Below are 12,105 nucleotides of genomic sequence, written 5' to 3'. Positions count from 1 at the left end.
CAGCAGTTACCATGGAAGAGTAAGTAAAGCCTTTCTCCAAACAGTAACAAAATAACCCCCACCCCACGCCATTTTTTCTCCTTTTTTTTTGAAACAGGGTCTCACTGTATTGCCCAGACTGGAATGCAGTGGCACAATCATTGCTCAATGCAGCTTTGATCTCCTGGGCTCAAGCATTCCTCCCACCTCACCCTCCTGAGTAGCTGGGACTACAGGCATACCTCACCATGCCCAGCTAATTTTTTTTTATCTTTAGTAGAGATGAGGTCTTGCTGTGTTCCTCATGCTGATCTTGAACTCCTGAGCCCAAGCAATCTTCTTGCCTCTGCCTCCCAAAGTGCTGGGATTACAGATGTGAGCCATTGTGCCCGGCCCCAAGTGCCTCTTATGAAATGCCCTTAAGCTTTGATTGTGATGGTTCACTAACATGGTTTGCAGAACCAAATTTGAGTCTGAGAAAATAATATGTACATTCATTGTTAGTACCTCAATTTCGAAATTATAAAAGTGATATTATAGAGTTGTAGAATTTTTGATAAGGGAAAGGAAAACAATTTACCCATATGCCTGCTACCCTAATATAATGACTTTGGTCATTTTGGTATATGTCTCTTAGCTCTTTTTCTGGTGCATGTTTTTGTTTGTTTGTTTGTTTGTTTTGTTTTGTTTTGTTTGAGACAGGGTCTCACTCTGTCGCCCAGGCTGGAGTGCAGTGGTGCGATCTTGGTTCACTGCAACCTCTGCCTCCCGGGCTCAAGTGATCCTCTCACCTCGGCCTCCTGAGTAGCTGGGACTACAGGTGTGTACCACCACACCCGGCTAATTTTTTGTAGTTTTTTAGAGATGGGGTTTCATGAGAGGCTGATGTATAAAGCAGAGTGCCAGGTCATTCATTAGTGATGAGAACCATAACTGTCAAGTGGACTGGATACACCAACCAGTATATTCTACCTTAGGCAATCTCTGTGTAAAGTGAGTTTACTAGATTATTTAGTGACTGTACTGTAGCTGAAATAGAACGCAATGTTGCCAAATAGAAAAATACTTTTACTGGGACTGAAGATAATTTTTTTTTTTGAGGCGGAGTCTCGCTCTGTTGCCAGGCTGGAGTGCAGTGGCATGATCTCGGCTCACTGCAACCTCCGCCTCCCGGTGGGACTACAGGCATGTGCCACCACGCCCAGCTAATTTTTGTACTTTTAGTAGAGATGGAGTTTCACCATGTTGGCCAGGATGGTCTCAATCTCCTGACCTCATGATCAGCCTGCCTTGGCCTCCCAAAGTACTGGGATTACAGGCGTGAGCCACCTGCTCCCTGCCCGATAATTGTTTTCTTAGAGTCAATGTATTGTCTACCCAAAATGGTTTTTGGAGGGGCACTGCCATAGTTTGCCTCTCTGGCTCTCTCTTTCCTATGTTGCTGCCACAGCAAACATAACCAACTTTCTTAACACATTCTTCAGCTATCTTTATCCTCTTTAATTAGGTACTTTCAGCTATTATAGACCAGCAAGGCTTTGGTTTCATTTTAAGTTGAATTTGCATTTCTCTTATATGAACTACTGATAATTTTTACAAACATAACTCTCAAAGAGCAGTTTTATTTTCTGCCTTCCCATGTTCTCAGGGTTCATCTTAGTGTTCCTTCATGAACCTCCTACAATTGGTAATTGTTGTTGTCCTCTGCAGAGGAAACGTACGGCACATGAGCGTGCCAAGGAACTTTACAGTTCAGGGGAGTTTTCCAGTGGCAGAAAGTGGGGAGATGATGCTCCCAAGGAAGAAGTAGATACCGGAGCTGTGAACTTGATTGAGTCAGGAGCTTGTGGAGCTTTTGTTCATGGGTTGGAAGATGAGATGTATGGTAAGTGTGACTGTATAATAGCAATAGCACTCTTTAAGTGACTGCTGTGTGTCAGGCATTGTACTGGGTGATACACATGTATCGTTTCATTTAGTCCTCACAGTAACTCTGGGAAGTACTTACTATGCTTTTTATTTTACACACAGAAGAGACTGAGGCACCAGTAGTATGAGATAATGGTAAAGAGCAAGAGATTTGGGTTCAGTCAATCTATATTTAAATTCCAGCATTTTTATAAAACAGGGACAATAATAACTATCTTTCTGAGTTGTGAGAATTAAATGAGGTTCTGTATACATAAAGCACTTGGCATAATACATGTGCCTATTTATAATAAGCACTTAATAATTGGTAATTAAAATTGATATTAATAAAAATAATAACTTGATATTACTTACCCAGCTAGTAAGAGACAGAGCAAGATTTAAACCTAGGTATGTCTGACTGCCAAACCTTTATATACTGATGAATATTTTATTTCACCTTCATTTTTGAAAGATATTTTTGGGCCAGGCGTGGTGGTTCACACCTGTAATCCCAGCACTTTGGGAGGCTGAGGCTGGAGGATCACTTGAGGCCAGGAATTCAAGACCAGCCTAGTTAACATGGTGAAACCCTGGATCTACTGAAACTACAAAAAATAGCTGGTATGGTGGCATGCACCTGTAATCTCAGCTACTACAGAGGCTCAGACAGAAGAATCACTTGAACTCAGGAGGCAGAGGTTGCAGTGAGCTGAGATAGTGCCACTGCACTCCAGCCTGGGCAAGCAACAGAGCAAAACTCTGTCTCAAAAAATAAATACATAAATAAATAAATATAGAAAGATATTTTTGTGGGAATACAATTCTAGATTAATAAGTTTTTTTTTTTTCCAAGAGTCTTTTCTATTTTTTGAGACAGGGTCTCACTCTGTCACCCAGGCTAGAGTGTAGTGGTGTGATCACAGCTCACTGAAGCCTTGACTTCCTGGACCCAAGCAATCCTCCCACCTCAGCCTCTCAAGTAGCTGGGACCAGAAGCACGTGTCACCATGCCCGGCTAATTTTTTAATTTTTTGTAGAGACACGGCCTCCCTATATTGTCCAAGCCAGTCTTGAACTCCTGGGCTCAAGTGATCCTTTTGCCTTGGCCTCCTAAAGTGTTGAGATTGCGGGCGTGAGCCACTGTGTGTGGCCTCTACCAGTCTTTTAATGATATTGCTCCATAGTTTTCTGTTGAGAAATCTGCTGTCATTTTTATCTTCCTCTGTATATAATGTGTCTTTTTATCTCAGCTGCTTTTAAGATTTCTCTTTATCGCTGGTTTTAAGCAATTTGATTATGATATGCCTGGGTGTAGTATAGTTCATGTCATGTTTCTTTTGTTTGCAGTTTGTTGAGCTTCTTGAATCAAATAGTTTTCATCACAGTTGGAAATTTTTTTTTTGCTATTATTTCTTTCTGTCTCTTTTTTCTTCGGGGGGTGGGGCGGGGATAGAGTTTTGCCCAGGCTGAAGTGCAGTGGTGTGATCTCGGCTCACTGCAACCTCTGCGTCCTGGGTTCAGGCAATTCTCATGCTTCAGCCTCCCGAGTAGCTGGGACTGCAGGTGCCCGCCACCACTCTTGGCTAATTTTTGTATTTTTAGTAGAGACGGGGTTTTGCCATGCTGCCGAGGCTGGTCTCAAACTCCTGAGCTCAACTTATCTGCCTGCTTCAGCCTCCCAAAGTGCTGGGATTATAGGTGTGAGCCACCATACCCAGCCACTATTATTTTTTTAAATTTCTCTGACTCTACAGGCCCTTTGGCGACTTTCATTACACATGCATTAGGATACTGACATTATTTTACAGCTCACTGATGCTCTATTCTTCCTTCCTTCCTTCCTTCCCTCCTTCCTTTCTTTCTCCAGTTTTTATTTTCTCTTTGTGTTTGATTTTGGATAGTATCTATTGCTTTGTCTTTGAGTGTTGCAAGATATAATCTGATGTTAATCCCACCCAGTATATTTTTCATCTCAGACATGTAGTTTTTGTCTCTGGAAGTTTGATTAGAATTTGGGTTTTTTCCATCCTGGACCACATAAGGAGACCCTATCTCTACAAAAAATTTAAAATTAGCCAGACATAGTTGTGCATGCCTTTAGTCCCAGCTACTTGGGAGGCTGAGGCAGGAGGATTGCTTGAGCCCAGGAGTTAGAGGTTGCAGGGAGCCATGATCACACAAGTGCACTCCAGTCTGGGTGACAGAGCAAGACCCTGTCTCAAAAAAAAAGAAGAAAGAATTTGGATCTTTTTAGTATCTACCATGTCTTTCTTAACATACTTAACCTTTCCTCTAGCTTTGTCAACAGATAATATGTTTATAACTGTTTTACTATCCTTGTTTACTAGGACTATTATTTCTGTGATTCCTAGGTTGGTTTTGATTGATTTTTTTTTCCTCCGGTATTATATATTATTCCATCCTGTATGTATTCCATCCTGTGTCTTTTCATGTCTGATAATTTTTAATTGGATGCCAGACATTATAGATTTCACTTTATTGGATACTGAACATTATTTTATTCCTATAAATATTTTTGAGCTTTGTTCTGGGATCCATTTTTTCAGGTCTTATACTTTGTTAGGCAGGATTAGAGTAGCATTTAGCCTACAGCTTACTTTTCTCCACTAGTGAAGCAAAAAACTCTTCTTTTTCACTACTTGAAGCACAAAACCTCTTCTTTCCTTTTTTCTTTCTTTCTTTCTTTTTTTTTTTTTTTGAGGCAGGATCTTGCTCTGTTGCTCAGGCTGGAGTGCCAAAGTACAGTCACGGCTTGCTGCAGCCATGACCTCCTGGGCTCAAACGACCTTCCCACCTCAGCCTCCTGAGTAACTAGGACCACGGGTGGGCACCACCACACCTGTGTTTGTATTTTTTGTAGAGATGGGATTTTGCCATGTTGCCCAGGCCAGGCTTGAAGTCCTGGCCTCAAGCAATCCGGCCACCTCGGCCTCCCAGAGTTTTAGGATGACAGATGTAAGCCACCACACCTGGCTGCAAAATTCTTCTAAGTTAACTGTGGTTTTATAGGCCCTGTGTGACCTCTGGAGATTGTTTCCTCTCATTGTTTTGAGTGGTTCTTTTCCAAGCCTCAGATGGTCTCTGTCTCACAGATCAGAATTCAGCTGAAGACTTGAGGCGACCATCTGCAGATCTCCCAAGCTCTCTGTCTCTCTGTGTAGTTCTCTCCTTTCCAGTAATTTGCTCTATGAACTCTAGCCACATTGGACTTCCCAAACTCCTAGCTCAATCTTCTCAACTCAGGGAGAGAAGACCTAGTGCCTGGAGTCTCTCTAAACAGAATTGCTGTAATCATTGAGATCACCTCATTTATTTCCCATCACTCAGGGATTACAGTCCTTTATTGCCAGATGCCCAGTGTCTGGAATGCTGTTGTTTCATATATTTTGTCTCTGTCTCATCCTTGGAGGATAAAGCTGGTCTTCATTACTCCATCTTGTAATGGACGTCCTATAAAGCCCCTGTGATTTCCATATGCTATCTGTCTCACGTAGATCTCAGAATTTCAGTGCTTAGAGATGATTGACTCCAGCCTCTTCATTATCAGCAAGGGTAACAGATCTGGTGAGGTAATGTTAATTGTCCACATTTTACAGTAAATTTGTGCCAGAGACCTGTGCCAGGTCTTAAAAATGCCTATAAAATCATACCTCAGGATAGAACTACTTCTTAGAAGGGCAAGAATATTATTAATGAAAGAAAGTTTTTCATCAGTAGGTGTAAGAATTGGGTTATCCTATCATTTGTTCTAAAATGTTCCATATGTATAGAAAGTAAATCCACCTCTGCTTTTTGATTCTCTATGAACTTAAAATATGAATTACAATTTAAATAATATTGGATAATAAGGAAGTTCAGTTATTAAAACCTATTTTACTCTAAAATGAGTAACTGAAACCTATTTTGTTTCTATTAGCATTTTTGCTTTGTTTAGTTTCTGCAACTGAATTTCATCACTTTTAACATTTATATGATTTAGTTATACAGTTTTCAGTTTGCCATTAAGATTTTTTAGATACTTTTTTTATACTTTTAAGTTCTGGGATACATGTGCAGAACATGCAGGTTTGTTACATAGGTATACACACGTGCCATGGTGGTTTGCTGCACCTGTCAACCCATCATCTACATTAGGTATCTCTCCTAATGCTATCCCTCCCCCAGTCCCTCACCCCCTGACAGGCCCCAGTGTGTGATGCCCCCCCACCTTCAGTGTCCATGTGTTCTCATTGTTCACCTCCCACTTATGAGTGAGAACATGTGGTGTTTGGTTTTCTGTTCTTGTGTTAGTTTGCTGAGAATGATGGTTTCCAGCTTCATCCATGTCCCTGCAAAGAACATGAACTCATCCTTTTTTATGGCTGCATGGTATTCCATGGTGTATATGTGCCACATTTTCTTTATCCAGTCTATCATTGATGGGCCTTTGGGTTGGTTCTAAGTCTTTACTGTTGTGAATAGTGCTGCAATAAACGTATGTGTGCATGTGTTTTTATAGTAGAATGATTTATAATGCTTTGGGTATATGCCCAGTAGTGGGATTGCTGGGTCAAATGGTATTTCTGGTTCTAGATCCTTGAGGAATCGCCACACTGTCTTCCACAATGGCTGAACTAATTTACAGTCCCACCAACAGTGTAAAAGTGTTCCTGTTTCTCCACATCTTCTCCAGCATCTGTTGTTTCCTGACTTTTTAATGATCGCCATTCTAACTGGTGTGAGATGGTATCTCATTGTGGTTTTGATTTGCATTTCTCTAATGACCAGTGATGATGAGCTTTTTTTCATATGTTTGTTGGTCGCGTAAATGTCTTCTTTTGAGAAGTGTTTGTTCATATCCTTTGCCCACTTTTTGATGGGGTCATGGTTTTTTTTTTTTTTGTAAATTTGTTTAAGTTCCTTGTAGATTCTGGATATTAGCTCTTTGTCAGATGGATAGATTACAAAAATTTTCTCCCATTCTGTAGGTTGCTTGTTCACTCTGATGATAGTTTCTTTTGCTGTGCAGAAGCTCTTTCGTTTAATTAGATCCCATTTGTCAATTTTGGCTTCGTTGCCATTGCTTTTGGTGTTTTAGTCATGAAGTCTTTGCCCATGCCTGTGTCCTGAATGGTATTGCCTAGATTTTCTTCTAGGGTTTTTATGGTTTTAGGTCTTACGTTTAAGTCTTTAATCCGTCTTGAGTTAATTTTTGTATAAAGTGTAAGGAAGGGATCCAGTTTCAGTTTTCTGCATATGGCTAGCCAGTTTTCCCAACACCATTTATTAAATAGGGAATCCTTTCCTCATTGGTTGTTTTTGTCAGGTTTGTCAAAGATCAGATGGTTGTAGATGTGTGGTGTTATTTCTGAGGCCTCTATTCTCTTCCATTGGTCTGTATATCTGTTTTGGTACCAGTACTATGCTGTTTTGGTTACTGTAGCCTTTTAGTATAGTTTGAAGTCAGGTAGTGTGAGGCCTCCAGCTTTGTTCGTTTTGCTTAGAATTGTCTTGGCTATGCAGGCCCTTTTTTGGTTCCATACTGGTATATATATTTAAGGGGTACATGAGATGTTTTGATACAGGCAAGAAATATGAAATAATCACATCATATAGAATAGATATCCATCTCCTCAAGGATTTATCCTTCATGTTACAAATGTTATTAAGATGTAATCAAATTAAGTTTAAAAAGTGAGTATACCATAACCAGGTATCAGGTATGACAGCTTTCTAATTTTACCACATTTATACAATTCTGGGTAAATTTGGGTTTTAGGGGTGCATTGCTGGGAATGAAATGGAGCCTTATTTCACTGGCTGTTCACTCTAGTGTAGTGCCTCACATACTTCTAGTCTTCTAATTTATCAATCTTCTCCCTCCTTTTTGGGACTTTGTGCATGCAGCTTTTCTTCTAGAAAGGCCATTTTCTGTCTTTTGGCGTAGCAGCTCTTTTAGTTATTGTTTTTAGGGATGACGTATTACAGAAAGCCACCTCTGATCCCATTGATTGGGCTATATTTCTTCATATGCATTTTCTTACATTCCCTGTGCTTTTCCATGGCAACAGTCATCACTCTGTAATGCAATTAACTGTTCTTGTTTGTAAGCCTGGGGGATACTCTTGCTTTTGTTCATCTTTGTATCTTTAGTACTAAGTACAAACCTAATAGGTAGCAAAGTCTGGACCCAATTATACATGTGCAGATGCTGAGGATCAGTCTTTTTTAAAATATAGTAGATTCCTTTTCTCTGCTCTATACCCATAGGGAATCTGTGACATATTATTTATTTATTTTTAATTAACTTTTTTTATAAAGATGGGGTCTCACTATGTTGCCCAGGCTGGTGTTGAACTCCTGGGCTCAAGTGATCCTCCTGCCTTGGCCTCTCAAAGTGCTGGGATTACAGGTGTGACATGCCTGGCCGACATATCTTCAACATTCCAAAAAGTTCAGTGGAAAATGTCAGTTTTCTTGCTTATAGTCTGGCTGTTCAGGCAAAGTAAAATACCACATTTCTTTGCTTCTGCTTGGAACTGTATCAGCTGAGGTCACACTGATTATCTCTTTCTGATCAGAAGTTCCTTCCTGATTGCCTTGGTGGACTTGCAAAGGTTACATATGAGTCACTGTGGTGTGATGGATAAAATTCTAGGAGGAAGAGCCACCACATATTTGGGTTTATCTCTAGCTTGCCTTATAATTAGCAATTTCATGTTTAAATTATATTATTGTGAAGTGAAGAAAATTGTTCTCTTCTGATGAAAAGGAATTCATAACTACCAAGAAAAACCTGAATCATCTGTCTTTAATGTAGTAACTCTACTTTTAACATGTCTATAAAACCTTTCTTTATACAAAGAAGAAATTGTGTTTGTGACTTTAGGTACTTTTTGTTTTGTTTTGTTTTGGAATAGTCCATTATGTTACAGAAGCATGTGGGAATCGCTAGAAAAAAAACAACCATGTATAGAAGTCTTGTGAGCATTTTCTGTGTTTTACTCGTTTCTCATCTTTGTATCCTAGCCCTTAGTACTGCACCTAGCATATAGTATGTATTCAGGACCCACTTATTAGTGAATGAAGAAAGGGCTTCCTCGGATCAGTGGCTTTATTGCTTACATGTTCTGAGCATGCCAAGGGGTGGAAAACATGCCTCTCTTTTCAGGGTGCTTACAGAACCCAAACCTATACCCTAGGTGATACTTATTGAGCCCTTAAAATATGCCAGGCAGGGTCCCTATGTGCTTTACCTGTATTATCTCATTTAGTCCTAACAACTCTGTAACGAAATGAGTATTATCTCCATTTACCAGGTGAGAAATTTGAGGTGCCAGGAAGTTGAGTTACTTATTCAAGATCACCCTCCAACTTAGTGGAGGGATCATTCACTACAGTTTGCTCTGAGACCTCTATCATTCCAAGCATGTATCTTTAACCACTATATGATTTTAGCTTACAATCAACAGACCTGAGTATTGGTCCTATTCCTGCCCTCATTCACTTTGAGGCAAGTTAATCCACGTTGCTGAATCTTACCTCTAAAATTGGAACAATGATATTTAGTCTACTTTAATCTTAATAATAATGATAACATTATTTACTAACTGACTTTTTAAAAAGTATTGTGGTTGGAATACTGAGATAAGTAAGACAATTTAATTTTCAAGAAGTTAATGTAGACAGACATGTGACTTCATCACACATATGTGGAGTCAGATTTAAGCCATAGTCCTTGTGATACTAAAGTCCATGTTCTTAGATCGACGTTAAGGTGGGTGGTATGTGAAACTGTGGGCGTAGAGATCTCCCAGGGAGAATTTATAGAATGAGAGGAGTAGAGAATAGAAGACAGCCTGAAGGAGAAGGAATCCATCTTGGACTTTTCCCATGGCTCTTAATTTGATATGAGTTACTTTATATATATATAAAATATGGGGCTTCAGTGTGTTGCTCAGGTCGTGTTCCTCCACCTCAGCTTCCTAAGTAGCTGGGACTTTGGTGTATGGCACTGCACCTGGCTGATGTGCAGGTTTTGTTTTTTGTTTTTGGAATTTTTTTTTTTTTTTTTGAGACAGGGGCCCACTCTGTCACCAGGATAGAGTATAGTGGCACGATCATGGCTCACTGCAGCCTCAAACTCCTGGGCACAAGTGATCTTTCTGCCTCAGCCTCCCGAGTAGATGGGACTATAGGCGTGCGCCACCACACTGAGCTAATTTGTTTTTTTGTGTTTTGTTTTGAGATAGGGTCTCGTTCTGTCACCAGGCTGGAGTGCAGTGGCACAACCTTGGCTCACTGTAATTTCTGCCTCCCAGGCTCAAGTGATCCTCCCATCTCAGCCTCCCAAGTAGCTGAGACAACAGGCACACACTACCACACCCAGCTAATTTTTAAATATTTTTGGTAGAAACAGAGTTTTACCACGTTGCATAGGCAGGCTCAAGTGATCTGCCTACCTTGGCCTCCCAAAGTGTTGGGATTACAGGCGTGAGCCACTGTGCCCAGCCTGATATGCAATTTTATTTGTTCTTTTTTCTAGAGGTTCGTATTGCTGCTGTGGAGGCCCTTTGCATGTTGGCCCAGTCTTCACCCTCTTTTGCTGAGAAGTGCCTTGATTTCCTAGTTGACATGTTCAACGATGAAATTGAGGAAGTACGTCTGCAGTCCATACATACCATGAGAAAAATCTCTAACAACATCACCCTCCGAGAAGATCAGCTTGACACTGTCCTAGCTGTGCTAGAGGTGAGTGTTTCTAATGTGTTACTCATTTCTTCATCCCTCACCCCCCCGTTAAAATCAGGTATTGTGCTAGGCATTGGTGACAGAACAGTATGTCAGGCAGCACAGTTCTGTTTTCTCACTATACCCCTCCCCTAAGATGGAAGAAATTGACTGTGAAACAGGAAATTTGAATAAGCTTGGTCCTTCTGTGATCAAGAAAGGATAGGATGCCTAGGGAATACATAATGTCTAACCTGAATTGGCTGAGGTGAGGTTGGGAAGAAGGAGGAAGTGCTGTAGTGGACACTTGAAGGAGGAGTAGGACTTAACTAGGCTTTTTTTTTCCTCCTTCTTTTGAGACAGGGTCTCACTCTGTCACTCAAGCTGAAGTGCATCTTTTTTAAAGGAGAAGTGACACTGGTGGTAGGATGAAAGGGTACCAGACAGAGGGAGCAATGTCTAAAGATGTAGAGATAAGACAGAATATGATATAGTCAAGGAACTAAAAAGAGTTTATTATAATGATAGCGTAGAGTTGAACAGATGGAAGAGTGGAGGAAGTGGCTATAGATAAGGTAGGGGCTAAATAATGAAGAGTTCTTTTGAACCTTTAATTTGATTTTATTCTTGTAGTGAATCATATGCTGTTATAGCAGCAAGTGCTCTTAGGGATTGATTCATTCTACCCTGGGAATTTTATAGAGAAAAAAATAAGTTGTCTGAGTTAGTGGCTGAACCAGAATGTAAACACAGAGTTGCTTCCCAGGCCGTACAGCTCTAGGTGGTTCTTGTATTATTTTTCTAAAATGTCTGGATTTTAATTGCAACTACTGAAGTTCTTCAGAGTATTCATAAATGGGGTTTTGCCTCTAGTTTCCTTTTTTGGGGAAGATGGGGTTCAGATGTGAAAGGGATAGTAATTAGGTACTTAGTTTTTAGAACACTTGTAACAGATTTCTACTGCGTATTTTAAAGAATAGCTGGTGCTTTGATTTTGAAGGTCCCTACCATTCTCTCAGCTGCTTAGCACTTCTACTAAGATTTTTCCTGAATTATAAATCTTTATAATTTTTTCATGTATGTTTTCCTAAAAATAAGTTTACATTCTATGTGGGGTTCTTCATGGGTGGCCTCATACATAGCCTAGCCAATCCTTTCCTTTTTAGCTTTCTTTCCCACCATTCCTCACCTTGAACTTTATGCTGAAGTCACTTTCCTACACATATTGCTTTTCCTCACAATTTTACCTTCAATGTAATTTTCCCCCTCAGATTGCAAAACTGCCACTTTAACCCAGGAGACGTCCACTTATTCCCACAGCCTATATTAGGTAACATATCCAGGAAGCCTTCCCTAACTGTTACTCCCAGCCCTGGGTGGCTAAATGCCACCACTCTATTCCCATAGCACCCTGTGTATACTACTCTAGCATTTTTCAGTAATTCTCTATTTCGTAAGACTGTGAGCTCCTCAAGGTGTCGTGAC

The 12,105-nt window shown here is 40.3% G+C and overlaps 1 protein-coding gene across 1 annotated transcript in view; it reads left to right on the top strand.

Annotated features, from left to right (window-relative positions):
• The window catches only part of INTS4 (integrator complex subunit 4), a 115,056-nt gene that overhangs the window by 54,328 nt on the left and 48,623 nt on the right, over window positions 1-12,105 (top strand). The window contains exons 10-11 of the mRNA XM_024255311.3: window positions 1,690-1,864; window positions 10,436-10,641. Of these exons, the coding sequence (XP_024111079.2) occupies window positions 1,690-1,864; window positions 10,436-10,641 (381 nt within the window). The remainder of the gene's footprint in view (window positions 1-1,689; window positions 1,865-10,435; window positions 10,642-12,105) is intronic.

The sequence above is a fragment of the Pongo abelii genome, chromosome 9 (genome assembly GCF_028885655.2).
Source record: "Pongo abelii isolate AG06213 chromosome 9, NHGRI_mPonAbe1-v2.0_pri, whole genome shotgun sequence".
In the NCBI taxonomy this organism is placed as follows: domain Eukaryota; kingdom Metazoa; phylum Chordata; class Mammalia; order Primates; family Hominidae; genus Pongo; species Pongo abelii.
The sequence above is the reverse complement of the archived record's forward strand: the minus strand, read 5'-3'. Positions and strand labels throughout refer to the sequence as shown.